Genomic DNA, 27,686 nt, shown 5'->3' on the forward strand with positions numbered 1-27,686 from the left:
TGATTGATTGATTGATTGATTGATTGATTGATTGATTGATTGATTGATTGATTGATTGATTGATTGATTGATTGATTGATTGATTGATTGATTGATACATGTCCTCGGCCGCGAGGCGCCGCACACTCACCACGCATGACGGGCCCAGCCAACAACCCAACCCAACCCAGAAGAGATCAGGCACAAACCCGCCTGTAACGCCAGTCCTATGCTTTGAAAAGAACGCACGACCACGACCTCCTCCTCCTCCTGCCTATAGGTACCGATAATCCGGGGCGCGGGGCTTCCTGCCGCGCTGGCGATTCGGATTGACGGGCTGGCGGTCATACGCGTCGTTGAACTGGGAATTCGAGTGGAGGTGCTGGGCGGCGGGCGAGGCGAAGGCGTTGGCAGCAGCACCAGCACCAGCACCAGCGTTGCCGTGCATGGCGGCCGGGTGGAAGCCGTGCATGCCCATCATGGGCATGTTGTGCATGTTTTGCATCTGCATGTTCTGCATCTGCATGTTTTGCATCTGCTGCATCTGCATCTGTGTCTGCGGGTTGAAGCCGTTCATGCCCATCATGGGATTGAAGCCGTTGACGCCGGGCATCATCATGCCGTTGCCGTTGCCGTTGCCGTTGCCCATCATGTTCATGTTCATGTTCATGGCGGGCATGCCCATGGGCATGTTCTTGAGCGCCTCCATCTGCGCGATGAAATCCTGCTCTACTGTGTTCTGGGGCGGTTGCTGTTGCTGCCGCATTGCCTTTGGTGCGGTTGGAGGTTGAATCTCTGTGGGTGGTGATTTCCGCTTCTTGCTTTCAGCGTCAGACGTTGGCTCTTCCGACTTTTGCTTCTCGGACGCATCAACAGAAGTTTCTTTGTCATTTGGTGGTACATGGGTAGCACTCGCATTGTCCGATTCAGTAGGTGCTTGCGCTGCTTTCGCTGCTGCTTCTGCTGCCTCCACTTCTGCCTTTGCCTGCGCTTCCTTCTCTGCCTTTGCCTCTGCCTTTTCCTTTGCCTTTTCGGCCTCGAAGTCGCGAATGCGGGCCTCCATTTCCTTGTCAGGTGTGAATTCGATCAGAGTCTCCTCCCCGCAATTAGGGCAAATAAGATCATTGTCTGCTAGCGAGGACTCAATACAATCGTTGCAGTAGGTCTTCTCACAGCACGCCGTCTTGACAGGCTGCACAAACATCCTGTTGTCCAGCGGGCACTCAAGCCCTCGCTCGCGCACCTCCTTGCTTGTTGCATCTGCGTTGGCGGCCTGCACCTTTGTGGCTTGCGTCTTCTCCTGGAACTTCTCCCAGGTCTTTGTGTCTGTCATGACCTGTACATATTCACCGTCGGCATTCAACATGACCCCCTTGGCGTCCTCATCCACCTCAGACTTGTCGACCACCTTGAGGAAAGACTTGGGAATACCCGTCGTGCGCTTTGGGCAGTGGACGGGCTTGAAGTCGGGGTTGTCGTTCTCGGGACATTGCTGAATCCAGTGGCCCTTCACGCCACACCGCCGACACACGTAGCCGGATGGAGGATCGTAGTTGGGGACATTGACGGGCTTCTTCTTGTTATATACAGGCTTTGCGTGTGACAGCGACTCCTTCTGCGCATCCCAGACCTGTGCTGACTCCGCCAGGAAGGCGGCTTCTGCGTCAGTTTCGGTGCCGCCATTAGGGCGTGGCGCTACGACTGTGGGGGCATCTTTCTTAATGGCTCGCACTGGCGGCTTGCCAGAGACGTAGCGTGCGATTTTGCTGAATCCGCGCTGCGCCGGCCGCCGCACGGCAATGACGGTGCTTGTGCGCGGGATTGTGGTTGTGTCGTCGTCGTACTCCTTGGTCGGCTCGTCTTCGTGGTAGATGTGGAGGTTGAGATCGGTGCTCTTGGCCATGCCAGAGGCCTCGATAATGGCGCGCTTCAGCTCGAACACGGAGATTTCGTTGCCATCGAAGGCATAGCGCTCCGGCTCTTTCGAGTTTTTGAACTTGTAGAACACCGACGATGACATGGTCGGCTGTCTATAAGTCACGGGGGAGGAGTGCGTGTGCGTGTATATCTAGTGTTGTGGCCGTGTATGCGTGAGGTGCTGGTGAGAGAGTGGAGAAGGAAGGAATCACCGACCGGGGCTGTGAAGACAAGCGGGCCGTCGCCGACTGCAGGTGCAACAACGGTTCCGCGTGTCACGTGCCCTTATCGATATGTCAGCTGCGGCGTTGATTCGAGAAGTCGTTGGAGCATGGCACCAACTTCACAACGACGGCCGAACAACTCACACCCATCTTCGATGATCAGTGATGGTGAATTCTTCTTATCCTTTATTGGGCTCTTTGTGCCGTCAACTTCAAGTTTCTCGCACGAGCTATAGTACAATCTAGACAAAGACTGTGTCGCTGTGCTTGTCTGTGGCCTCGCACTCAAATGCGCCGAGCTACATTGCAATGGATTCTCGCTTCTAGCACAACTGAAGTGGGGGACTGTCCCAAAGCACATCCATCGGACAGTCCTCTACTCACCATACATCAAGTAAGAGATGTAGTACTTACATCGTCCCTACTTTCTACCAGCACCAATCGTTTGTACGAATACATCGACCATATCTTACAGTCTATAACGCCCGTTACAACGTGATCCACACGGTTTCCGCTCTCTAGAAACGACTGATGTCGCGGCCGAATAGCCAGTTGACAGCCCTATCATCTATGTTAGTATACGCTCCATCGACCTTGTTGTTGTTGACTCACCAATAGACCGGCACCAAAATCTTATTCCTCCAACTGACCGTCCTTGTTAGGTACGCGCCACGCCAAATCGCCCACGCAATGTACCCTTGCAGCCTTCCCCATTTACCTCCCTGGAACAACGCATCCCAGTTCCCGATATACGCCAGCGTACCCAGGTCCTTAAACTTGAAGCCCGCTCGGTCAAGGTCGTGCTTATTGAGGCGCTTCGCCAGCCAAAGCCCCTTCTGCGACGCGACCTGCGCCGTCGCAGGGTATCGTGTGCCCTCGATGATACCGCAGTCGCCGAGGACGAACACATCATTCACGACAGCTGCGACATGTTTGTCATTCTTGCCTTGCGGGACGACTTTGAGACGGAGGCGGTCGTCGGTGATGATGGAGCCTGAGCGCTCGTCTTTTTTTACTTTCCACGCTATGTCTTTGGCGAAGCTGGGGTCGCCTGCTGATTCGACGAGACGCAGGTTGTCGGGAACTGCGCGCACGTTGCTAAGTGCTTGGTGCACGAACGGATTTTGCATCAGGCCGGTACTCCAGACGCACATGCCTACGCCAAGCTCGCCTTCCTCTTTGATCTTCAGCGTGAAAAGGCGAAAGTCTTTGTCGGAGTTCAGATTGTTGCGCTCGAATGGTGAACCACGGCTGAGTTCTTCCACGTGGTGTTTGGTCTTGATGTCGATGCCTTCGCGTTTGAATTTGTCCATGGCGTAGCCGGCTAATTTCTCGTCGAACATGGGCAAGACTTTCTCGGCTACATCGTAAACGGTGATCTTGTGATACTTGATTAGCTCGGGATAGATCCTGGCCATGTCTTCGTTGATGAGATCGTGCAGTTCGGCACTGAATTCGATTCCAGTCGGACCACCTCCGACGACTGCGAAGTTCAGCAGTTGTTTTTTCATCTCTTCGGGTGTGGTCGGCAGAGCTGCGGCTTCAAAGCATCCCAGCAGCCGATTCCTGATCTTGCGTGCATCACCTACGTCCTTCAGGAAAAATGCGTGTTCTCTCACACCCGGCGTCCCGAATGTTTGGCTGTAGCAACCAACCGTGACGATCAGCTTATCGTAGTTGAGATCGAACATCTTGCCCTTCTCCACATCTGACTGCCTTTCTTGCGCCCTCTGCTCCTGCGTCTCGCCTGCATGGCGATCTTGAATAAGTGCCAATCCCTGAGTTGGATCATCCACTGCCTGTTCCACGGTGAGAGTTTTATTCTTGAAGTCAACATCGTCGGCCCATCCTTGAATGAACTCGACTTTGGTGCGCCGACTTCTGACCGGCTCTAGGGCCGTCCGAAACTCCAGTGTACCAACCGCTGTTGAGGCAAGTAACGGTGTGAATGCGAAGTATGATCTCGGCGATACTATCACTGTCTGGTATTTCTTCGTGTCGAGCTGGCGTGCAGCTGTGAATCCCGCCCACCCACTGCATTTCGTCAGTATTTGCGATGCTTATGAGAGGCTGGAGCACATCATACGATCCCAGAATGACGACACGTTCTCGGTCTAAAAGATATGTTAGATATTTGCAGTCTTCACAGCGCTGAGAACATGACTGCTCACTATCCTGTCCAGTGTCTAAGTGCTTGATGGTGATGCGTCGCTGCTGCTGCGAAGCATGTGTGGCCGCCGAAACTCCAAGCGGAGGCCGTGTTGGGTAATTCGAGTTTCTGGCGAGTTTCTGTCGAACACTCGATGGCAGCTGGTGTGAAGGAACCCTTAACGCCATGATGGTTGTCCAATGCTCGGTCCGGGTGGGCAATTGGGTTGTGGATTATGATTCGACCAAGATTAACAACGCTGTGGATATAGTGATTTGCTACCAAAGCTCCTTCTTACAGATAACTTTCATGACCCCGGTCGGGTGTAAGCGGAAGTAACAATGACGTACGTCGGCGTGCTCGGACGACATCCGGCGCTGTTGGCGCCTCGGCATTAACAAGGTTCCCTCCTGACCCAAGCGTCACGATGAAATCAACTGTTCCTCAGTCATACAAAACTGCAGTAGATTCAGGCTGTGCCCGATTCACGGTAGTGATGAATAAATATCACGATTGAGTATGGCGGCAGGTATTGTGGAACACAGAGATCTACATTGATTCGTAACGTCTTGAGGCCTGTGAAACATTCCATCTAACCTTGTGGTAAACATCTAGAAATGGGTAGCAGGACTAAAGTCGACTGCAACAAACGCGGCTCCGAAATCCTACAAAAGGGTATCACCGAGAGCGCAACGAATGATAGAGTTACCCGCACGGATAGTATCGCTGGCGCCTACTTCATCAAGGCTGGGGTTAACCTCAACAAGATCGAGCGCGATGAGAGACCCAGTCTCAGCGACGCACTCGGCAATGAAATCTCCCTCACGCAGCGTCAGGCCACCACGAACGGCGGTACCTGTGCTGGGTGCCCACATGGGGTCGAGAGCGTCGATGTCGAACGACAGGTGAATGGGTGTGTCGCTGCCAATCCAGGCCAGCGCCATGTCCATGACCTTGCCAATGCCGTGCCTGTGTGATTGTCAGCTTTCAAGCTTCACGTATCCAAGATTCAAGACTTACCTGTCAACGTCGTGCATCGAGAAAGCCTTAATGCCGTGCTCTCTCAGGATCTTCTTCTCGCCGCGGTCGATGTCACGAAGACCGATGTAGACAAGTTTCTTGGTGCTGAGCATGTGCTCTGGCTTGAGCCACCCAAAACAGTCATCGCGTTCCTCCTTGGCGAGACCCGTGAGAAAGGCGACAGGCATGCCGTGGATATTGCCGCTGTCCGACGTCTCAGGAGTGTTGATGTCAGCATGGGCGTCAACCCAGATGACAGCAATCTCGCGCCCCAGCCTCTCGCGCGTAGCCTTTGCTGTGCCAGAAATGGTACCCATGGCGATAGAGTGATCACCTCCAAGTGTCAGGACGAGCTTGCCATCCTTTGCATAGTTGTATACCTGATTGCTGACTTCCTTTGTGACGGCGCTGACGAATTTTGGCCTCTTCATGCCGCGGTAATCCGGATCTTCTGATGGCAGCATCTCGGAGTAGTTATGAACCTGGCCGTCGAAAGCGACCTTTAGGTCGAGATCTCCTTCCAGCTCCTTGATTAGACCGGCCTCAATGAGGGCCATCGGTGCGGCATCGACGCCCGCTTTGGGCTGTACGCGTTAGGCTGAGTTATCGCGGGTGCAGACAGGGAATCTTACCTGGCCACCACTGAAACCGACTGCAACAACACCAACATCCCGGCGGTTGGGCAGGAACTTTGGCTGGATGGATGGTGCGGCGGACATTGTAGGCTGTACCAGTGTTAGGTGTTGTCACGTGCAAGTGGCTCAACAAGAGATGGAATCGTCGCTGCCACGCAAAGACAAGGAAGTTTGGTAGCAGATGGGGTGCGAAGCTGTTGTTGACAGCGAAGTGTCAGACCAGGAGACTTACAGTGTAAGAGAAGGAACGCTTTTGTTGGAATGTGGTGGGAGTGAATCACAGTATGCGGACACGCTGAATGCGGACTGATGTACCGTTGACGTGCAGAGACAAGGAAAGTGAACACGGAGAGTTAGATGGATTGGCAGAAGGAGGCCAGCTGGCGATATTTATGATTGTTGGCCCAGCCGCATTCTTACGTTATTGACCATCCCGAGTTTTCCCACCGTCGTCAAGACCTGTACTTCACGGATGAGGTCCGCGTATTTTATCACTTAGCTGTCGAGAGGGACGCGCTTTTCTCTCAGATCCCCCACTAGGCATTTCAGGTCCGGCGCGATGTCGGAAAGGGCAGCTGCTCGAAAGAAAGCGGTTTCAGCGCTGCTGGCAGTGCTTCAAAGGTCTCGTACTCGGGAACGTCGACAAGATATCGCAGCCATAGCTTGGAGTTGCATATAAATGTTGCTGTCCCCCGCAACATTAGGCTGTTCCTTCCTCTGGCCGCCTCGAGCGCCTATTGCGTGATTGGCTGGCACGTGCGACGAGCCCTGCTATCGTTGCTCGGCTGCGCCCAATCGCTTTCCCTCGGTCTTGGGCTCCTTTAGCCGCTATCTTATCCAACACGAAATCACGAGACCGTCTCCACAAGCTCAGACCGGATGTAAGCTTCCCGTCATGCGGCCAACGACTACAGAAGCCTTCAAGGGGTCGATGGTTGAGTGCTGACGATCAGATTGTTGTCTGATGCACCTCCTGACGACGCGAGTCGTCACGGATCCTACAGCCGAACGACCCGGGCTGCTTCGAAGTCCAAGTCATCCTGAAGCTCGAGGATTTGGACAACTGACAGTCTCGCCTCCCACTGTTTACTGGTTGACAATGTCCGCAATCAGGGTTGTAGCCGGCAAAGGCATCAAAGGTCGAGCGGCAAAAGAAACGATCCATCTCCTTTGCCATGTCAAATCAGGAGCCAGTGCCAACAGGGAGGGCATCACTGCTGTGTCCGACAAGGTCATCGATATCTGTAGCAGCCCAAGCAAGAGAAGGGGGGGGGCGAACGCAGCAGTCAGGGCCGTCATTGCGAAGACACTGTATTGCGGCAGACGCAACCGCTGTATAGTCGATGAAAAACTGCGCTCAGTTGCTTGCTAGCTAGGAGGCGAGCACATATACATGCCCTGCGACTTGCTAGTCTAAGGTAGTCAACAGGAGCGATGATCAAGGCCCACAGGACCGACTTGCACCACAACACACTGAAGGTACCAAAGTCAGATATCGAAGTTGTGAAAGGCTTGAAAAGCCGGGAGAGGACTGCCATAATCCGAATGGGCCTGAACATCATACCAACTGTAGAACTCGAGCGAATAAAATCTTTACTGTTGAACGGAGCTCAATAGTGGTTATATGTACGTCTAAAGTACAGCGACTTCATCCTCTTTCCTTATTCCAATTACATTAATTATTAAAGAGTACTTGGTCTCAATAAATCGTAGCCTGGCAATATCCAGGATATCTAGTACTGCCACGCACCGGGGTGGTCGACCGCAACTGCAATGCGTTAGCGTCTCACGATCAAGAGGTGAAGGGGCCGGCTTACTGGTCTGGGCTGTGAAGCCAATGCAATCAGAGCTGGCCTCGAAGTTCTGAGTCTGGCCGTACACCTGGTAACCGGCACCAGCGGCGCCAACAGGGCACGCAGTGAAACCAGTCTCAAAGCTGAGGGTCCCGAGTGTGTTGGCGCTGGCGGCAGGAGTGATGCTGAAATCGTCGACATAAGAGCCGGGGGGAATGTACGCAGAATGAGCGATGGTGTAGCTGAGCGCGCCGTCAGGGGCGACGTAGACTTGCTGGCCGCCGGGCACAACAGTCCCGAGAGATAGCGTCCTGTCGCCGCCAGCGAAGACGGTAGAGTTGCCGGAAGGGCAGCTAGAAGCGCCGACACTCTCAACGGGGCAAAAGCTGGTTGGTGGGCCGGCACCGATGTAGAACTTTCCTCCACGAGCTTGCACGGCCTGGAGGTGGATGTCAGTCGCGCTACGAGAAGCGATGACACCGAAGTAACCAGTGCCGGGGGCGGAGGTGGACGTCGACTGAGGAGCAGTGTAGGTAGAGGACGCCGGGGCAGCAGCATAGTAGCCCGAAGACTGTGACTTTGGGGGAGGAGCGTAGCACTCTCCTCCGGCGAGAGCACCAGCGACGAGACCTGCGAATGCGAGAGCGTACTTCATGGTGAAGGATGTAGCGAGTGTATCGAAATTGCTTGGGTAGATGGGGTTGATGAGTTGGAGGGAATGCAAATGCGAGGCTGCTACACATATTTATACTCTCGAGTGGGGAGATTACAACACTGCACTGCAGCATGCCTCTCAACATTGTTGCTCAACTGCCTAATGCCCCCATCCGGCCATAGCATCATCGTGTCAACTAGCTTACCTACTCTTGAGTACCGGCACCTCACCGCTAGCAATACGGTGCTTGTATGGAGCGGTACTGCGGAGCGTTGCATTAAATCGTTCCGAATGCAGCTAATTCACGAACACAGTGCTGATCGCCTCGTGTTCGCCGTCTCACAGAACTCCGAGTGTTCATTGGCCGGCGATCGCACACCACGATTGGACTGGCCTTTGGCTGCTGCTAGCTCTAAGCGAGGCACATTACTTGCTCTTTTTACGAGGTTTCAATAGCCTTTTCGTGTCAGATTGCAGCGCAACCCGGCACTCAGACGCCGAGCAGATCGTAATGAGCGAATTCCTCAACTTCGTACTGACGTCACCATCCCGTATCCAGAGTTCAGCACGGTTCCCCCGGAAACCCAGCGTCGAGCAGATGGTTTCTCGAAGCTTGGAGTGATGTCGAAGCTTGTATAGCCCCGCTCTGCAGCGCCGCAGCCGCAAACCTTAACCTCATTCGGAGACCTTCCCAGACTGCGCGCGCCAAAAATAGCACTTCTACGACGCTATGATCCCGCTCCCTCGCCGCTTTCACGATGCATTTGCATCGATTACCTACTCGACACTACCGGTGATAGTGCCCCAGCACTGGGATGTGGCCGGTGTCGCTCGTGCGAGCCATGGTACGGTGTGAGGTGACGTCGTATGCAAGTGCTGATCGATAAAGCCTTGAGGTGTGTACTGCAACAGTGCAGTGGCGTCTGTGAGCAAAGAGCGGCTCTACCGACATCAGTAGATGTGTATGACGGTATCTGATGCCGACTGTTGTATTATCCCTTTTCGAAATCGCCTGGTGCATCTTGGTGATCATCTGGTGATCATCTGGTGATCGCCATTGCCGCGTTACCTTGACAACTTTCAGATAGGCTAAAAGGCGCCGATACAGCTCAAGGTACCTCGCTGTAAGGCGTCTACAAATATCTAGGCTTAATGCCTATAAAACCTACTACTAGTGGTACACTAAATCTCTGCCTTGGACTTCCTAACGCTTAGGAGAAGGAGCAGATAACGTCAGTCCTTGAAGTATGCAATGACTGCGTTCTCCGCTTCACCATACTAGGCAAGGAAACAATTTTGATACCTCACTCATGATCACGGTGGTCCAACTGATTGTTCTTGCATACACACAGGACCCTTAGATATCTGCGTCCGGGCCTGCAAGACTGTACCAGCGTGACAACACGCTGTTCCACAACAAGAAGGCACGATGGACTGAACTGCAGTCAATTCCTCTTCACTTGAGACGCCGTCAACTTAAGCTACACTTACGAAAATCGTTTCAGAGGCTTTGGAAGACCACGCAAAGCAGGAACGAGGCGTGTAGTACCACTGGCTGCATCGGACTGTACCTGTAGTCTTTCACACATCCGGGACAAATTTCACAGTAGGACCGACACTCTGACCATACTCGTACCTGCATGGGCAGTTCTTCATGCGTAATTCAAAGAACATGACTACCGATAGAAGCTGAATGTGCCAGTAAGACTTGTAGCACTGCGTACAACCAAAGGCCAGAACCCATTGGAACACGGTACTATGCATTCAGAGCCGGGTCCAACAGCGCTACACTAACGAATCCACGGTAGCCAACAACGCCAGCACATAACGCTGCTCACATCCACAGACACAGTTTCCCAGACGCGGTTCCGGCAGCAATCCAGTCCATCGTGGGATGGAACTTTGCTACTGCAGGCACAGCAGTGATACCCTCGCCGCCCAATTGCGCTAGCTGCTGGCCCTTGCCTGTATACACATCGACGAAGCGGTTCATATTACCGATGCAAAACCGTTGAATGTTGTCTTGAGGAAACTGCTGCCATTGAGCGCGTAATCTGCACAATTTTAGCACACGCACTCGAATATTACCTTGAGGAGCGGGGTGGGGGGGGGGGAGGCTGGGAGACTAACATCGTGACCCACCGCCCAGTCTGGTTGTTGTGCGGCACAATAACCTTGGGCTTCATTTCCTGCTCCGACAGTTCGTGGCCCGGCTTCCAGCCTTTACAGTCTCCGAAATCGTAGATCTTCACCGTATCGTCGTAGCTAGCTGTCGCAACCTGACCGACTGAATTCCACGCCGCGTGGCTCACGCTCAATCTACTCTCGTGCTCGCCCACCAGCGCGGGGCCCCGCTCATCGTCTGAACCAGTGATCTTTCGCAAATCCCAGATCTTCAACGTCCGATCGAGCGACGCGGTGGCCACGAGGTGCGGGTGCTGGGGATGCAGACTGAAGCCGCCAATTTTCTTGTCGCTGAGCTGGAAGATCTGCGCGTCCCTGACTTCGGTGCGCATATCGTACATGCCAAAGCGGCCGTCGAGCGTCGAGAAGTAGAGCACGTTTGCATCGTCTTTGGAGATCTCGAGGCCCGAGAGCGGTTGGTCTTCGTTGGGGTCCTGCGGGCCGTAGACTTCGACAGCGACACCTTTTGCAAGATCAAGCTTCCGTATCGAGGAGTCGTAGGAGGCGGAATACACGGCGTTGGAGTCGTGCGGGCTGAATTGGAAAGTGTGTATTGTCCGTGTGTGCGGCTTGAGGGTGGTGATGGTGGGTCCTTCTACATCGGCGTCCTCGTCGTCTTCGACCTTGACCTCTGCGGCCTTTTGCGAGGCATCACAGATTCCAAGATTGCCCAGCTTGTCGCCTGCAAAGACGAGTTGCTTCTCTTCGGTAGGGTGCAGACCCATGGCGTAGATGCGCTCTGGTGTGATTTTGATCTCATTGGGCTCGAAATCTTCCCACAGCCGCAGCCCACTTATCCGCTCCCTCAGCACCTTCACATCCTCATCCGTAATGTCGCTTGCGTCGTCGAAGTCGAAGGTGCGCTCGTAAGGGTTCGCAGGGCCGACAATGCGGAGGAAGTTCCCGCTCTGGTCCCATGTCTTGCCCACAATCGTGATGTCGCCGAAATTGAAGGCGCCACTGATGCGCTGCCTCTTTGCGCGGTCGGCTTCCTTAATCGCGACGTATTCGTCCTCGGCCTTGCGCTTAGCCTTCTCACTGTCTGCCTCGATGCCCTTGAGGCGCGAAGACGTCCGTCGCGGCGCTACGTCCTCGACCTTGACCCTCTTCGCTGGAGCTGCCTTCTTCGGCTTCGGTCTTGTGGACGATGCTGCTTTACCGAGACCGGCCTGCGCTGCCTCCATCTCCAGATTGCGCAGTAGCGCCTGCGTCTTCGCGATGTTCTCCTGTCTCTTGCGCTCATAGTCACTGACTTCAGCCTTCTTTGCTTTCGCCATCTTGATGTCCTCAAGGTCTGTCAGGGGGTTGAACCCAGAGATCTGGTGCGATCGCGTAAGCGCAAAAGTACGGAAAGCGCGTCAGTGCTATTCTTTTCAGCGAAGTGGGGGAATTAGAGTAAAGAGGTCGCAATCGGGATATTTAAAAGGTCTACACAATGTCAGACTGCAACTGGACAAGGGATGACGGACGGTCACCTAGTTCAAGAGTGCAGGCTGCAGCGTCGAACCCGAGCACGGATTTACACGATCGATAGCGGTGGCGTCACGCGTCGGTGGAGAGAAGCGCGTCGACGCGTTCATCACGTGGGTGCTTTAACATTGATTGATAGGTGACATGACTCTATATATCGAGATACTGAACATCAGGTTCGGTTTATCCTGTAGACAGTCACATATGTCTTGTTGTTGCTCCTTGCAGTGAAGATGAATAGATCCATCATGCCTCGGACTCCCGATGAGCCGCCGGTGCACTGAGATCAACATCACTCCACGCCTTCACAGGTCACCCTAAACTCCAGCACCACAACCACAATGTCTGCAACAACACGGCTACCCGCCGCAATACTCGGCACACTCCGCGCCAGCACATCCAAGTCGGCACCAGCCTTCAGACAACGGTGCGCCTACCATTCGTACGACTACGCTCAGCCGCCGCCGTTTCCGCCCGCCGAGACCAAGATCCTGTCTTCTGCCTACACACACGTCCCAGACCATGGCTTCACGATCGATGCGCTGAAGCTGGGCGCACGAGATGCAGGCTATCTGGATGCATCGACGAACCTGTTCCCGCGAGGCGTATTCGATCTGATCAACTATCACCTCGTTACACAACGGCTGGCGCTCAAAGACTCGGTGCAGTTTCCAGAGGCCAAGGAGGGCAAGACGATCGGGATAGGGAGCAAAGTCAGATCTCTGGCGCTGGCGCGGTTGAGAGCGAATGAGCCAATTCTGCATCGGTGGCAGGAGGTACCTTCTCCCCACATTACAGGACAAAGATGGTATACTGACGTGCTCAGGCATTAGCTGTCATGGCACAACCGACGTATATCTCGCCCTCTCTCCACGAACTTGCGGCTCTCGCAGACGAAATATGGTTTCTCGCCGGCGACCAGAGCGTGGATACGAGCTGGTATACCAAGCGCGCTACACTGTCGACCATCTATTCCGCGACCGAGGTGTTCATGACGCAGGACGCATCGAAGGACTTCGTTGAGACAGAGCAGTTCCTAGACAACAGGCTACAGGACCTACAGTCCGTGGGAGGCTTCATGAGCAAGTTGGGCGAGTGGGTGAACTACACGGGTCACAGCACTATCAATGTGATGAGGAGCAAGGGCATGAGGATATAAGGGGTACGCACAGAATATGAGGGGCATGCACAGAATATGTGGTTGGTGTCGGATCGGGCTGTGTCGCTCAGGACCAGGTGAAAAGAACGCCGGGAAAGGACTTGCCAACTGGAGACTGATTGTACGATATTTCTTGTACACTACGAATCACCTGCCAAGCCAGGAGGATGGTTGCCGCTCGACCACAGGACTCTAGTATGGGAGATATTGCCCTTCTTTGCTTGGGTCGAAAGCTCTCTTCAGCGCCGTCTCAGGCCTTCATCAGATAAAATTTCTGCAGTGTACAAAGTGTTATAGGTTTATTGGCCGGCTTTCCGAGAGTCTAGGTGCTGGCTAAGTCAGGCTTCAAGCAGTAACTCGATTCGAGACAACCTTTCTTCACCTCAAACTTGATTGGCCCTCGGACAACTGCTCCGTGACGATGTCATTGCATCTCTTGTCCACCATATTATTACGAAAACAACAAATTCAACACCACGACACGAGCAAGACGCAGTCCATGCCTTGGGCTCATCACATGCATCGCTCGTCGGAGCCTTCGTGCAGCCTTCCACACACCTCTCCCCGATTCCATCGCCAGCACTGACCGGCACGGGACTTTGTACCGTGGTACTCCACAGGCCAACTGCCTGCCAACCACACATGCCTATCGCTCACACTCGCGACGAGGCGCAGCTGTTCCACCACTTCACACGTCATCTTGGACGCTGGCTAGACTGCACCAATGCCGCGAGGATATCCACCCTCGCTGTGTCCGAGAAGGCTGGAGAGTGTTCGATTTTGGGCAATGCTGTCCTGTGCTTCTCTGCAAGACACCAGGGAAAGAATGATCAAGGTGAGGAGGCGTACGAGCGTGCCATATCGCTGCTGGTCGATCGCTTGAGCGAGATTCCGGCACACTTCGATGAGATGCTGCTCTCGGCTGTGCTGTTGCTGCACTTTGCGGATCAGCTAGATTGTATGTCATAAGCCTGGATCCTGATCTAACAACGGAGACACTCACTGATCACTTGCAGCACCAACTCATAACTGCCCACGCGACAAGCCCCACCTCAAAGGCACATCGAGCATCCTGCGCGCCTCAATGCCAACACCTTTCATCGACCCCTCGGCATCTTCCCTCCGTGACGCAGCGTTCTGGGTCTACGTACGTCAATGCTTATACAACTCTACCATCAGCCAAGAGCCGCTAGACATCGACTTCTCGTTGCAGCTCCTACCTGCGCCAGACTCGCTCATAGAACCGCATCCGCTAGCATGGCTGTGTAGGGAGACCGCATGGGCTAACCAGCTCCTCTGGAACACAGCGTGTGTAGCTAACTTCTGCTTCTCTGTTCCGAAGATGAGAGATGATGCCGTGACGAGAGCTGCGGCGTGGCAGGAGCTATGGGACAGGAATGAGTCCTGGCAGAAGGATAGGCCGAAGGCCTTTGATGCTATTGGGGGTGGACCGACGCAGGACGAGCATGTATTCGACGACATTTGGTTCACGGCGGACTGGCACGGTGAGTACTTTTCACTAACTTTGCCGCGCGAAAAAAGGTGTACTGAACTAGTCAAGTCATATCCTACGTCTTCCACCACTTTGCCTCCATCCTCCTTCTGAGGTACGGACCCAAATCAAAATTTCGCACACAATGGGTCCGTTCGAAGCTCTCTTCGACCGACGTAAGTCCACCATTTCACCACTCTGATCAGCCTCTGCTTCGGCATGTCGCGTGTTCAGGAAACTGAGAACTCCCAGCACGAGATCCTCCAGCACGCCCGTGCCATATGCTCCGCGTGCAAGTCCTCCATGCAGAACGCCCAGCTTCTCATTGTCCTCTGCCACACGTTGTTCATATGGGGTCCGATCATAACAAGTTCCGCCGAGCGACAGGAAATCGTGCGCATGCTGAGGACTTTCGAGAACATGCATGCGTGGCGCACGGCATGGATCGTCGATGCTCTGAAGGTAGAGTGGGGCATGGACTGAACTCTGGCAGAACTGAAGCTTGTGAGGTTGGTGCATGGAGAACTGTCAGATGTGTCGCGCCTCGAAGGCAAGGGGGGACATGGGAGGGATTAGCCCCATAATGCCAACACCAGGGTACTCGCTCAAGACACGATTGTAAGACCATATCAAATTTGAAATCATATCGCTGTATCACGCTCCCTAAACCCTATCAAGCTAAGATCGTATCGACACTAATATCATATCCTGAACATGTTGGGCGCATATCAGAGGGCAGTAGCCCAGGAGCACAAACCCCATAGCAGCGCTGTCTCAGACTCGAAGACGATCATCATACAAGCACCCCATCAAGTCTTTAACATACAGCCAGAGAGTATTCCAGCAGGGGCTACCCCTACAGTAATGCGAGCACGCTGATCACTCATGCTGCTGCAGCGCTTCTTGCTCTTTTCGGCAATTCTACTAGCCTCACTCTTTCCATTGTGATTCTTGATGCATGCTCTTCAGGCTGGCTCACCCTCTGCTGATCTCCACGCGCTTCCGTTTATCTTATATAGCGCCCAACCGGTGGCGTGCAACTCAGCTTTGACAATCTAGTTTGCGTCTTTCTGCCTCGTCACTCCATCTTGTCCGTCCATCTCGTACAGACCTGTTTCGTTAAAGTCGATTAGGCTGCAGGCGCTGACGCGATTCTCATTACAAAAGTCTGCGCCGCTAGGTGCTTTTCATCGTCGCTCAAATCCTCTCTTCAAGTATCGTCGAGATGGAGACATCTGTCGCGTAGTACCTCTATCCAGGTTCACTCACTACCTCATTGACTGTGGCAACGAGAAGTACTTGAGCGTCTTGAAGCGCTATGGGAGTCAGGATGTCCCCGCATCGGTGACCGAGTTCAAGAGGTGTGGAGTCGATCGGCTGTGCAAGGGTCTGTCGAAAGTACAGCCGAACATGAGATAAAGGCGGTCTCTGACCGTCTGACGTGTACTGCAAGGGTGAAATTGTCTCTGACGTAGGCATGAGAATAGGCTGTACGAATTCAGTATTCAAACCAGACCGGAACCTCCTTTTTCGACAGAGGCGAGAAGCTCCGGATATGAGTGTTGCAACAGATGTTGACCTCCTACTGTGAGGCAATTACCCTGAAATACAAGATCTGGACCTGTAAAAGAGAGAATGGTAGCTAACGTCAAAAGAAGTCTTAATACAGTCGCTCTCTGACTTGCGAAATTAAGACTCGTTCACGAAGCCTCGCATCGAGATGACTAGAGCTACTGCAGCGACCCTACATGCATGTTGCATTCAGTTGAGTTATGGATGATTTCGGTGTGCTATGTGTGCGCTAAATTTCCAACTCGCGGTGCATGCCAATCGGCAAGACCCAAAGGCGGTGGAGGATGAAGATGGTGTGAACGCAGGTGCAAGACGGTGGTCGATACGAAAGAAAGAGCAATCCTACAATGTCAGAAACAGCTGTGACCAGAGGTACAAGACAGGGGGTAGGAGTGAACGCAATAGTGACTTTGATGAAAGAGTGCAACAGGCTGAATCCTTGCGCGAAAGTGTGAAAGTGCTGCATAAATGTCTTCTCACTTCCTGATCTGGGCTTCGCCGCAGGTTGAGTGAAGTGAGAAACTACGAAGTGAGAATACGGCAAAGCTTCATCACCGATTCGCCGAATGTCGGTACTTCGGTCGCCCGTAAGATGCATCAAAGCCCAATTCCAGTGCCAATGTCGCTTACCGCTGACCGCGATGGCGCTCGTCGATTGTATCACCTTAGATCGCTAGTTAGAATTTGGAGATCCCCCGCACTCTACTTAAGGCTGGGGCAACATTGATTTCCTCTCCATGGGCGCGGGTTGCTCGCGCGTTTGAGCTCGCGCACGCACGCCAATGTCACTTATACCTACCTACATAAGACGCATGTACGGTGCTTATCTGCCACTGCTATTCGTTCACTGTCGTGCCGTGCTGCCGGGCTCGTAGGGCCAGATTCACGTCGCGGGGAAGGCTGCCGGATATCGGAGTCGTGTGCCTGAAACACATGCAGCGGTACGTACATACGCGATTCGCTCGTTGTTGCGCCGTTAGTGCATCTGGACGCCTGAGAATCATTGTGCCGCACCACAGTGGGACAGCGTCGACTCGGTGTTTAGGGAATAACATTTTGTGATACTCACATGTCAAATGTCAGTCATGAGATGAGTGCACCGAAGATGGTTGCTACAGATGCATCAGTATATTTGAGAGGGCAACCAGCTTTTCCCACCGAGCCGAGTCATTCAGGAAATTTTGATCTCGTGCATGACAATTTTTCACCCCATCTCGACTGACCGAGACTCGTGGCGTGAATCCTGGAAATCGGGGAAACTCCGGAAACTCCAGGATTTTCCCCGACCCGATCCCTCGCATGGTCTCGCGCGGTCTCGCTGGGCCTCGGTGCATGTTCAAGCACCGGGGTTGCCTACGAGCCTCTTCGTAATACGTAAGACGCTTGCAAGGTGCGGTGCGGCTCTGCGGTGCGGCTCTGCTGTGTTCCAGTTTCCGTTCCAGTACTTATCCGTGAACGTGGCGCTCTTGGCTCATTGGAGCATGGCACTCTTGGTACGACCTTTCGGAGGACTGTGTCTGGAACGAGCTAGTCCAACATGTAGACCGTAGAAATTCCAAACGTGAGGTTTAGCTATGCACCGTCACAGCTAGCGTCTTCTCTCTCTTGTCACATAACTGGGGTGCAGGTGGAGGTCACACGCGGCGAATCAGCGTTACCAACACCTCTGCAGCATCCTTGCTAGCTATCGAGTCGCAGTGGGGAGCCTGAAGACCTCTGGCATCGTTCGTGCATCGTTATCTATGTGTGCCTGAAAAGGGGGATGCGAAGGTGATGTGCTGTGTGCTGTGGCAAGGCTGGCAGCTTTGGAGTATCGTGAGTTGCGATCGTACTGTCTGCGCCATGAGCAAATTTTGCGTTCTGGAACGAAGCAATTCCAGTCTGTGATTCCGTGCCAACGACGAAACGACGAACAGCAACTGCCGGTCCGACATCCCATGAAAAGACTGGAAATTGCGTGGGCCTCGGAGCGTCCCGAAGGCCTAGCCAATGAGAGACCGCGCACGGACCAGTGCACGGACCAGTGAAGTGTTTTCCAGTCGATAGTCAGCATCCCCATAACGCCCAGGTTCTGCAAGATGAGTGGTTCGAATGGAGGTGGAGCAGAGCTGGAGAAACGCCCACGGGGTGCACATGACAAGGGTCCATTATTGTTGCACCTGGAGGTCGCCGAGCATCGCGTGCTGAACGGTGTCGTGAACAGGCTCGTGGTGTGCTGTGCTGCTTGCGGCCACAGCAAGATCAAGCATGACGCCTAAGAAGTTACCCCACAATGATCGTTCTGGGCGGGTGTGCACGTGAGAGCGCCCAAGGTCAGGCCGATCGAGTGATTGTGCTTAGCGCTCAATGATTTGTGCATGTTAGGCTCGGCGCTGATGACATGCGGCTTGGTAGCGTGGAAGGCCCTCTCGATTTGAGACAATCACCCGACCGCTCTGTCCCCGACCCCGGGTGCTAGCCGCGACAATGGAGGCACTCTTACTTGTTCCGGCTAAGCGCCCATCCTCGAAGCTACGCTTGCAGCGTATGGGGCACCGATCTCAAATCTCCAGCTTTGTTTATTAACCTCGACGTGACCCCCGGTTTCAACCTTGCTCTTTGTCCGCTCTGTGCGATCTCCAACACCACCACCACTACGCTGAGGCAGCACAGCACTTTATACACAGTGTTCAACCTTCACTCAGCCGCCAGTATGAACAACGAGAAGCCCCTCTACGAGGCGGAGACTGGCCGCAAGGCGTCTCTTCAAGCTACCGCCGATGTCAACATGACTGAAGCGCCTGTCACATGGAAGGCCTACCTTCTTTGCGCCTTCGCTTCCTTTGGAGGTATCTTTTTCGGGTAAGCATTAGGTTCGCCTGCAAGTTGTAACGCGTGCTGATCATGTTCTTCAAGTTACGACTCCGGTTACGTCAACGGTGTTCTCAACTCCCCTCTCTTCATCGAGGAGGTTGAGGGTCCCGTCTGTCCCCAGGGTCTTGCCACTCCCAGTGGTTGCGCCATTACCTCCGGTAATACCTCGCTCATCGTCTCTATTCTCTCCGCTGGTACCTTCTTCGGTGCTCTCATCGCTGGTGATGTTTCCGACATCATTGGTCGCAAGTGGACCATCGTCATCGGTTGCGCTATCTACATTATTGGTGAGTGCACTCTCTGTACTTTCTCAAAATCCCATGTCACTAAGTTCCTCACAGGTGTGGTTCTCCAGATGGCTGCGAGCGGTCGTGACCTCCTTGTCGTTGGCCGTGCTGTTGCTGGTATCGGTGTCGGTTTCGAGTCTGCCATTGTCATTCTCTACATGTCCGAGATCTGCCCCAAGAAGGTCCGTGGTGCGCTTGTATCTGGTTACCAGTTCTGCATCACTATCGGTCTCCTTCTTGCTGCCTGCGTCAACTACGCCGTTCAGGGCCGTGGCGACACTGGCGAGTACCGCATTCCTATTGGCATCCAGTTTGCCTGGGGTCTCATCCTTGGTGGTGGTATTGCCTGCCTGCCCGACTCTCCCCGTTACTTCATCAAGCGCGGCAAGACCGAGAAGGCCAGGTCCGCTTTGATGAAGGTTCGTGGCGTTCACCCCACTCGCGATGATGCTGCCCCTTTCCGTGCCATGGTCGAGTACGAGCTTGCTGAAATCATCGCCAACGAGGAGTACGAGCGCGAGCTTACCCCCGCCGGTGGCTGGTTGTCCGGCTGGGCCAACTGCTTCAAGGGATCTGTCTTCCAGTCCAACTCCAACCTCCGTAAGACTATCCTCGGTACCTCCCTCCAGATGATGCAGCAGTGGACCGGTGTCAACTTCATCTTCTACTACTCCACACCTTTCCTGCAGTCGACTGGCGCTATCAGCAACACATTCTTGATCTCCTTGATCTTCACCCTTGTCAATGTCTGCTCTACTCCCCTCTCGTTCTACGGAATGGAGAAGTTCGGTCGCCGCACTCTTCTGTTGTATGGTGCCTTCGGCATGTTGATCTGCCAGTTTTTGACTGCCATTATCGGTGTCACCCAGGGATTCAACAACTCCTCTACCCTGGCTGACGGCAGCACCCGCGCCAATAACATCTCTGCCGTCAACGCTCAGATTGCCTTCATCGCCATCTTTATCTTCTTCTTCGCTACCACCTGGGGCCCTGGCGCCTGGGTTCTCATTGGTGAGGTGTTCCCCCTTACCATTCGTTCGCGTGGTGTTGCCCTGTCCACCGCCTCCAACTGGCTCTGGAACACCATTATCGCTGTTATCACCCCCTACATGGTCGGTGTTGATGAGGGTAACCTCCGCTCTTCCGTCTTCTTTATCTGGGGTGGACTTTGCACAATTGCTTTTGTCTACACCTACTTCCTTGTCCCTGAGACCAAGGGTCTGTCTCTCGAGCAGGTCGACCAGATGATGGCTGAGACCACTCCTCGTACCTCCGCCAAGTGGAAGCCCACTCACACCTTCGCCGAGGCTTCTCTCGCCAAGGGTGGAGCCGCGATGAAGGAGGGTGATGCGATCTACGTCGACACCGAGAGGAACACCCGCCAGGCTTCCGTTCACTAGATGGTCGTCCGTGATGTACTGGGTTGGTCGTAATAACACGAAGAAGGGCTTTGCTTCCTGCTGTATTTGGTCGACGACAGGATGCGGGTGTGACTGCCCAGCAACTTGGCGGCAGCTGATTTCTTGATGAGATCGAAAGTTGTAGGCTGCACTCGCTTAAATAGTAATGTACGTAATGTTCACGTTTCATGATGGACAATCATGAAATTCACGTTTTAATCTACCTTTTGGCCATTCGCTATGCTAACGCCTGCTCATGCGTTGTGAAGACTTCTCTCCTCCAGCAACACGACATTCCATGGCTCATTTGAAAGATTTGCAGGGCTTGCTTGTCACAACAAAATGCTCCTGACTTCTTCGTCTATCCGTGTGATAAGCTCAAAAATTAGTATGATCGACATCTCGCGATGAGCTGCTGATGTCTAATCTCCACTGCAGATTCAGCCGCTGTCTAGTTCCGTACCTAATCAGACATCTCGATGTCCTGAGTGGTCCCGATGCCCTAACAATGCACCAAACGTTTGGCGACCAATCGCCATGAAGGCTACTGTTATTTTCTCGTTAAGGCAATAACGTAAAGATGACTACAATTTGAGATCTAGTTCCTAATAGCCTTCAGCGATGACGACCAGTGCCAGCCGCCCGCACCTGAAACGCACTGACCTCCAGAACGAATCTCGAATCTCGATGTCATGAGATTCTCGCATGCAGATCCAGGTCGTTCCATCAGGCCAAAATGACGCATCACGCGCATAGCTTCGAGAGAATCGAGACTCACAGCTTCGAGACTTACAGCCTCGACGCGAAAGGTAATTATCAGTCAGCCATTAACCCAGGTCGTGACCTATGGGCAGAGCGTAATTCATAAAAACGCATTACTCGATACACCTTTGATCATGAGCGAACCTTTTTGTCAGCATCGCTCTTGCTCCTGCCGGTTCTAGTCGCTGCAAATATGACAGACGAATCGAGCTCTCCCTTCTACAATCCTGATTCCAAAGCCATAGCCCGATCTGAAGAGTATGCCTAGCACTCGTGTGGAAGAAGATTCGATCGCACTGCGTAGTCGTGCGGGAGAAAAGTTCGGGAACTTGACTGGCTGAACTCGTATTGGCCCCCTGGCACACTGGGCAGCCCGAAGCTTTCCTGGGCAGAGTGGAGACATACGCAGTTGAAGAAGTGTAGAGTTAAAGTTGAGTTACCGGGGATGTGATGTCAAGGCGACGGAGCATCTAGCCCATATAGTCGTTACTTGGCCTTGTTTGATCGCGTACGTTGTTGCCCGCAACGTCGCTTTGATATATATGGATCTCTTGACACGACTACCGAACTCGGAACGTGAGCTGATCCACGATAGTATGCTAAAATTACTGTCTCCGAAAGAACCGTTTCCCTGCTTCATCTTGACCGGCGTCGCTTTCAATCTCATTCAACAAATCCGCAAGTTCTCCACCGCCTTGCTGTCTCCTCGACCAAACGTGAATCGCCTGCCCTTCGCTTCTTGCTCTCCGACTCATCCACCACAAGCCGCCTATCATCAACAAGACATTCCGCCAGCCTATGATGAAGATCGTCTTCATGTCTTCGGCTTCCATTAGCTGAAGAAACTTTGGGGTGACGGCCGTAATGAGGTACAAGAACTCCAACGCATTCTCCTGCGTCAGTTTCACATTCGGGCATTTCGAAAGTGCAAGTGCAAGAGAATGAATGATACACGGAATTGTCTGCGCTCAACGAGGCGGTCGTACCGACTACCTTCATGACACGAACGAAGCGTATTTCGGCTTGCAAACCACGATGTTAGCTAGACGCATCAAGCTCGGAGGGAAGCTGGATACTCTGTTCAAGATTTGAGGTACCGGCACGTGCCCTTCCTCTTCCACTTCGTTTCGAACTCGGCTTTGATGGTCTTATAGAACATCATAAGGCCCTTTTTGGCCCCTTTGGCTTTGTGAAGCTTGGTCGAGTCGATCAAGAACTCGTAGATATGGACACGTAGCTCGCAGGGAAGTTCTTGGAATGAACACTGGTAGGTAGCCTGTACGCGTGCAATTTTGCCATGGTAGGGTAGAGTCGAGGTGGGTGATAGAAGAGAGGCACGGGTGATTCTGTGAGCAGGCAACCGTGACCGGCGCTAGTGCTGCTTTGTCTTCCACATACGCTGCACTGACTCAACAGACGCTGATAGTCGTAAACTAGTCAGAAGGAGAGAGGTAGGGAATGACATAGTTGAACTTTTCCAAAACAGGATATTACATTAGTGGACCGAGCATCAGGACTTGGTCGTTCGCCAAATTGTCCGAATCTAATCGATCTTTAAGGAGCGAATTGTTACTATCTAACCTACCTTCACACAATCGGATATCGAAAATAGCGGCCCTACCTATAGAATTGTGCGACTAGTGACAGCAGGACACGTGGTGACAGTGGTTTGCGTGGTCTGCGTGATGGTAGCACCATTGGTGACGGTAGCGGTGGTAGAAGCTGTCGTGAACACAGTCTTGGTGGTGGTGCCAACGTTGGTGGGTGTCCTGGTGCTTGAACTGGTCAATAACAGCTTCTTGTGTCGAGTTAGGAAATACTTACACGGTTGTGTTGTGGACGGAGGTCGACGTAGTTGTCTGGGTGACCGTGGTGGTACCCTGAGTGTAGGTGAAGTCAGGACCGAAAACCCCGCGCTTGTGGATGATCTTCTTCGGCGTTGTGGGCGACCGAACAACACGCTTGCGGTGGAGCTTGAGCTTGATGCTCGATGTGCAACCTGTAAGTTGGAGAGCGCCAAAAACGTTGTCATTCCGTTGGATCGCCGCGACGCTGCTCTTCTTGTAGCAAGGACCAGGAGATCCTCGGATGTACGAGACATCTACACATCCATTGGTCTTGTCGCAGTCTGCGATACACTCATCAAGTGTGTTGGTGTACGATGTACCCCCCGGAACTGTGAATGTATTAGCAGGTGGACGTTCAACCTCTCGAAAGTAAATAATTACTGTCGTCACCGTAGCGATCGGAGTAGCACTCAATGCGATATGTAGCACCGCAGCTGCTAGTGAAAATTGACCCATCGGAAGCTGGGCAGTTCAGTTGGGCACCTGAAGTCGCAGATGCAGTGGCAGAAGAAGCTGTTCCAGAGCCGAGTCCACCGCTTGGTGTGCAAGCACATTGGTAACCTGTCCCGCTGATTGTGGTCGTAACAGTGACAGTCTGCACTGGTGCGGCAGGCCCCGAGGTAGCAGCCAATGATGTAGCTGCAACTGATAATGAGGCACGAGAGGTGACAGAAGCGCCAGAAGAGGTGGAAACGCGAGTCGGGGATGAAGTCTTACCCGACGAAGACGCTACTGAACTGGAGCTCGACGTGACAGTGATCAACCGTCCACCAATGATGTTGGCATTCGGGTTGGGAGTGCCAGCGATGCTCTTGAGGTAGCAAGGCCCGTTCTGAACATAAGACACGTCGACGCAGCTATCGCGACTGGCGCAGGCTGCAACACAACCCACGTACGAGCCAGGATATACTGGCGAGTTAGCCATGTCACCACCAGCGCGGTCGATGCCACACTCGACGACGAATGTTCCGGCCTGGGTGCTAATTGTCTGACCGTCGCTGCCAGGGCAAACAACAGAGGATGTTGCAACAGGACCTGTAGAAGTGGTGCTAGCGAGAGTCGATGTACTAGCGGAGGAGGTAGCTGCAGAGGAGGCCATGCTCGCAGCACCAGGGCCAGTAGAGCTTGCGCCAGAGACGAGACTGGCACCCCAGATTCCGATATTGGTGCTTGGAGCTCCAATGCCGTTCTTTAGGTAACAAGCACCGTTAGGTACGTATGAAACAGCCTTGCAGCCAGAAGTCGCAGCACACGCGTTCAGACAGCCAGCATAGTCGGTGGGGTTCGAGCTCGCAGGACCAAGGTCGTTGTTGAAGCGATCGACGTAACATTCGATCACGAACGTACCGGCTGCGGTTGTGAATGTCTTGCCATTGTCTCCAGGGCAAGTCGGTCTAGTATCAGCTGAGTCAGTCAATGTCGGCGAGGCAGCTGACGAAGAGGAAGCTTTGGTGGACGCAGCGATAGTTGATGCGGACGAAGCAGCACCAGATGAGGCGTCCTGGCTTGAAGAAGCGGCAGCACTCGACGAAAAAGCCATGCTCGAAGATACTGCAGGCTTGGACGTGGTCCCAGGGCTTGAGGAGGATGCGGGGCTGGGCGAGGCAGCCGTGCTTGACGAGGTGGCTGCGCTTGAGGACGCTGCAGGCTTCGGCAAAGTCGTTGCGCTCGATGAGGAACTCTGAGATGAAGTCGAGGAGCGGGACATTATAGGAGTGGAAGACACGGCAGCACTGCTTGACGAAGGTGCTTGAACTGGGGTAAAGCTGGACGAAGGTTTGGCCGAGGAACTTGAAGGTGAGCTTGACGAGGGCGCGGGAGCCGGAACAGAGCTGGATGAAGGTTTTACAGTGGAAGATGCAGCGGTCGAGGAGGGAGGTGCCTGCGACGATGCTGAAGTCTTGATAGCAGTTGACGTAGAGGGAACCGGAGTCGACGATGACGACGCGCCGAGTAGCGCTGCACCCCATGCAGTGGAGTCGAATTTGGGAGTACCCTGGCCGAACTTGAGGTAACAGTCTTTGTCGGAACTGTGGTATGTCGACCAAATACATTCCTTGGTGTCTGCACACAGGTTGATGCAACCTAGAAGGCCGTTTCCTGGTTGGAACGGACCTGAGGTCGAGCCTCCGCGGTCGTAGCTGCAAGCTATTTCGAATGTACCTGCAGAAGTGTATACAAATTTGCCGTTGTCTGCTGGGCAGCTGTTGGAGATGCCACTAGGTGTCGGCAGAGCACTGGGTGTGCTGGAAGAAGCAGAAGTGCTGGATGAGGGCCGGGCAGATGAGCTGGATGGGCTTGTGGACGAGCTGGACGAAGACCTTGCAGAGCTTGTGGCCGATGAAGCCACGGCGCAGGAGCTGACATAGTTTGTATTGGTATTGGTCTTGGTCTGAGTAACAATGATTGTGTTGGTGAAGGTCTGAGTCGATGCGGCGGCGAACACGGTAGCAGTAGAAGCGAAGCCAGGAGCAACAGTAGATGTTGAAGTAGAGGTGGACGTAGTAACGGCTCCAGCAGTCGCGGTCACTGCTCTGGGAGCAGGAGACGGACCAAAGGTAGCCAAAAACGGAATTGGTGTAGGCAGGCCCTGGGCCAAGTTGATGTACGAAACAGTGAAGACGCCGTCAGGAATGTTGGTGACCGGCACAGCCGGACAAAAGATGCCGGTATACCCGGAGGGTTGGATACCGAACTCACAATTGGCGCTGAAACGCGCAGCTGTGTTTTGAACAACAGGAGTGAAGCTAGGCTTAACACCCGTCTGGTAGCAAGTAGACTGTCCTCTCAGATAGGTCATCTGAACACCGAAGTAGTCGTTCGAGTGGCCATCACGGCGATAGCTAAATGTAGGAACTGCGCCATTTACATCCGGCACAAGGCCGCTGGCGTAGAGCGAACAGCTTGTCATGATGGACAAATGTTGCTCCTGAACGATTGACGAGGGGATGGGAAATCAAAGGAGCTGGAATGAGCTGCGAGTCAAGAAGGCTTAAATGTAGACCTTCAGGGAGCACGATTGTTATCGCGGCAAGATGATCGAACATGCACGAGCTATGCGCCATGACAGTCTCGAATAGCTCTACGAGAGGTGAATGATGCCGTGATTAAAATACTAAGGAAGGCTTACTATTGAGCATCCATGGTACGCATGGAGGACGTACCAGGAGCCAGCGTTGAAGCCATGGAAAGAGGCGAGGAAGCGTGGAAGCTGCTGTTCCTGGCAAAGCTCACCCATTGATAAAATGGTGTTTATGCAGCTAGAAGGCATAATGCCCAGGTATTCTTCTGGAGATTGCATCATTGCTACAAAACCACTGTTGCTATAACAAGGGAATTGGGAAACTGGTAGAGGATGCCCTCGCGTCGGCACTACCGGTATTCGGGGGCTGCTAGCGCGAAAACCCCCACGATCACGTGTACTACATACCACAACTCAGATTGCTGCGAAAGTTGACTGTGGCTATACAATGTAATATGCTTTTTGGCCAGAGTTCCAGGTCTTGACAGGGACGATAAAGACCGATGCGAATGTAACGCATGAAGACAAGGAGCATATACAAAAGAGCACAACGAAATTGCTTCAGAGATCTAGACCCAGCGGTGAGTGAGTAAGCTGCTTCTTCAACGGTCCGCTCCCGCAGTGTGACCTCACGTATCGTCCCGTACGGAACACAAAGCAGCGCTGCAGCTCCGTAACCAATTCCGCGATTCAACAGATCTCTGCGCGAACTGTTAATAATGAACATGATGAGGAGAGCTAGTATGCGTGTTATCAAAAGCTGAAGCCGAAGACGGGCCTTTGTCTGTGGGTACTGGACCACGCGAAGGCGCACTTGCACGCCAGCAACGCGCGTTCGCTCGATCTTTCATGTGAAAACGATCACAAGCCGGGCTACTGCTTTTACCTATTCGTCACAATATCGTTCAATCAGTATGACATAATCGCACCTGCTTTGGCAGTCCGCGACCGGAAGTAGGCAATATGAAGTGCCGATGAGAGGTCAGCGATAATGATGAGGAGCAGACCAGCGTTGAAAGTATCAGGCAGAGCCGATATCGAAGATTGTCACACATGCTTAATCTGGTGTCATGTCTCGAAACAGCAAATTGTACTCATTATCTATTTTCAGATGGGAATCGCTAGAAATAGTCATTTTCAAGTCGATGAAGTCAATGCTATGTGAACACTTGTTTAGATACCAGTGGTGGTACCCCTGACAACACCCTCGACATACTTGTCGACAGTGCCAACCTGAATCTCGCCAGCGTCAAGAGGAACATCAAC

At 53.3% G+C, this 27,686-nt stretch overlaps 13 protein-coding genes across 13 annotated transcripts in view; 4 read left to right on the forward strand and 9 right to left on the reverse strand.

Moving 5' to 3' along the window:
- Window positions 1-40: 40 nt before the first annotated feature.
- M421DRAFT_418598 (DWNN-domain-containing protein) lies at window positions 41-2,108 on the reverse strand. The gene has a single exon (XM_033591847.1). It carries the CDS (start codon window positions 1,997-1,999, stop codon window positions 254-256), a length of 1,746 nt encoding a protein of 581 aa, XP_033450532.1. The 5' UTR covers window positions 2,000-2,108; the 3' UTR covers window positions 41-253.
- A 496-nt stretch (window positions 2,109-2,604) lies between these two features.
- Window positions 2,605-4,671, reverse strand: M421DRAFT_370460 (external NADH-ubiquinone oxidoreductase 2 mitochondrial precursor). Its single transcript, XM_033589747.1, has 3 exons — window positions 4,292-4,671; window positions 4,207-4,234; window positions 2,605-4,154 (listed from the first exon to the last, which is right to left on the reverse strand). The coding sequence occupies exons 1-3, from the start codon at window positions 4,455-4,457 to the stop codon at window positions 2,729-2,731; spliced, it is 1,620 nt and encodes a 539-aa protein (XP_033450533.1). The 5' UTR covers window positions 4,458-4,671; the 3' UTR covers window positions 2,605-2,728.
- A 263-nt stretch (window positions 4,672-4,934) lies between these two features.
- Window positions 4,935-6,008, reverse strand: M421DRAFT_58692 (arginase; the record flags this gene model as incomplete). The annotated part of the gene is made up of 3 exons (XM_033595624.1): window positions 4,935-5,238; window positions 5,290-5,873; window positions 5,922-6,008. The coding sequence occupies 3 exons, from the start codon at window positions 6,006-6,008 to the stop codon at window positions 4,935-4,937; spliced, it is 975 nt and encodes a 324-aa protein (XP_033450534.1).
- Window positions 6,009-6,642: 634 nt separating this feature from the next.
- Window positions 6,643-7,532, reverse strand: M421DRAFT_418602 (uncharacterized protein). Its single transcript, XM_033591848.1, has one exon. It carries the CDS (start codon window positions 7,221-7,223, stop codon window positions 7,011-7,013), a length of 213 nt encoding a protein of 70 aa, XP_033450535.1. The 5' UTR covers window positions 7,224-7,532; the 3' UTR covers window positions 6,643-7,010.
- On the forward strand, window positions 7,193-7,692 carry M421DRAFT_418603 (uncharacterized protein). Its single transcript, XM_033591849.1, has one exon. It carries the CDS (start codon window positions 7,359-7,361, stop codon window positions 7,539-7,541), a length of 183 nt encoding a protein of 60 aa, XP_033450536.1. The 5' UTR covers window positions 7,193-7,358; the 3' UTR covers window positions 7,542-7,692.
- M421DRAFT_418604 (uncharacterized protein) lies at window positions 7,500-8,604 on the reverse strand. The gene is made up of 2 exons (XM_033591850.1): window positions 7,742-8,604; window positions 7,500-7,692 (listed from the first exon to the last, which is right to left on the reverse strand). Exons 1-2 carry the CDS (start codon window positions 8,370-8,372, stop codon window positions 7,658-7,660), a joined length of 666 nt encoding a protein of 221 aa, XP_033450537.1. The 5' UTR covers window positions 8,373-8,604; the 3' UTR covers window positions 7,500-7,657.
- A 1,384-nt stretch (window positions 8,605-9,988) lies between these two features.
- On the reverse strand, window positions 9,989-12,214 carry M421DRAFT_418605 (WD repeat-containing protein). The gene is made up of 2 exons (XM_033591851.1): window positions 10,503-12,214; window positions 9,989-10,426 (listed from the first exon to the last, which is right to left on the reverse strand). The coding sequence occupies exons 1-2, from the start codon at window positions 11,831-11,833 to the stop codon at window positions 10,207-10,209; spliced, it is 1,551 nt and encodes a 516-aa protein (XP_033450538.1). The 5' UTR covers window positions 11,834-12,214; the 3' UTR covers window positions 9,989-10,206.
- Window positions 12,215-12,367: 153 nt separating this feature from the next.
- Window positions 12,368-13,185, forward strand: M421DRAFT_90860 (ubiquinone biosynthesis protein COQ9, mitochondrial precursor; the record flags this gene model as incomplete). Its single annotated transcript, XM_033597893.1, has 2 exons — window positions 12,368-12,802; window positions 12,853-13,185. The coding sequence occupies 2 exons, from the start codon at window positions 12,368-12,370 to the stop codon at window positions 13,183-13,185; spliced, it is 768 nt and encodes a 255-aa protein (XP_033450539.1).
- A 642-nt stretch (window positions 13,186-13,827) lies between these two features.
- Window positions 13,828-15,160, forward strand: M421DRAFT_59001 (uncharacterized protein; the record flags this gene model as incomplete). The annotated part of the gene is made up of 4 exons (XM_033595650.1): window positions 13,828-14,143; window positions 14,202-14,690; window positions 14,747-14,853; window positions 14,930-15,160. The coding sequence occupies 4 exons, from the start codon at window positions 13,828-13,830 to the stop codon at window positions 15,158-15,160; spliced, it is 1,143 nt and encodes a 380-aa protein (XP_033450540.1).
- A 3,781-nt stretch (window positions 15,161-18,941) lies between these two features.
- M421DRAFT_58552 (general substrate transporter) lies at window positions 18,942-20,789 on the forward strand (the record flags this gene model as incomplete). Its single annotated transcript, XM_033595614.1, has 3 exons — window positions 18,942-19,090; window positions 19,145-19,389; window positions 19,444-20,789. The coding sequence occupies 3 exons, from the start codon at window positions 18,942-18,944 to the stop codon at window positions 20,787-20,789; spliced, it is 1,740 nt and encodes a 579-aa protein (XP_033450541.1).
- Window positions 20,790-23,371: 2,582 nt separating this feature from the next.
- M421DRAFT_58497 (uncharacterized protein) lies at window positions 23,372-24,938 on the reverse strand (the record flags this gene model as incomplete). Its single annotated transcript, XM_033595607.1, has 3 exons — window positions 23,372-23,727; window positions 23,780-24,043; window positions 24,116-24,938. 3 exons carry the CDS (start codon window positions 24,936-24,938, stop codon window positions 23,372-23,374), a joined length of 1,443 nt encoding a protein of 480 aa, XP_033450542.1.
- Window positions 24,939-25,862: 924 nt separating this feature from the next.
- M421DRAFT_49643 (uncharacterized protein) lies at window positions 25,863-26,309 on the reverse strand (the record flags this gene model as incomplete). Its single annotated transcript, XM_033594783.1, has 1 exon — window positions 25,863-26,309. A coding segment is annotated over one exon (447 nt), but the record flags the coding sequence as incomplete, so codon positions are not given.
- A 1,218-nt stretch (window positions 26,310-27,527) lies between these two features.
- M421DRAFT_90864 (uncharacterized protein) overlaps window positions 27,528-27,686 on the reverse strand; it is a gene marked incomplete at both ends in the record, with an annotated part of 1,519 nt that continues 1,360 nt past the window's right edge. The window contains one exon of the mRNA XM_033597894.1: window positions 27,528-27,541. Coding sequence (XP_033450544.1) covers window positions 27,528-27,541 — 14 coding nt within the window. The remainder of the gene's footprint in view (window positions 27,542-27,686) is intronic.

The sequence above is a fragment of the Didymella exigua genome (genome assembly GCF_010094145.1).
Source record: "Didymella exigua CBS 183.55 unplaced genomic scaffold M421scaffold_8, whole genome shotgun sequence".
Lineage (NCBI taxonomy): Eukaryota > Fungi > Ascomycota > Dothideomycetes > Pleosporales > Didymellaceae > Didymella > Didymella exigua.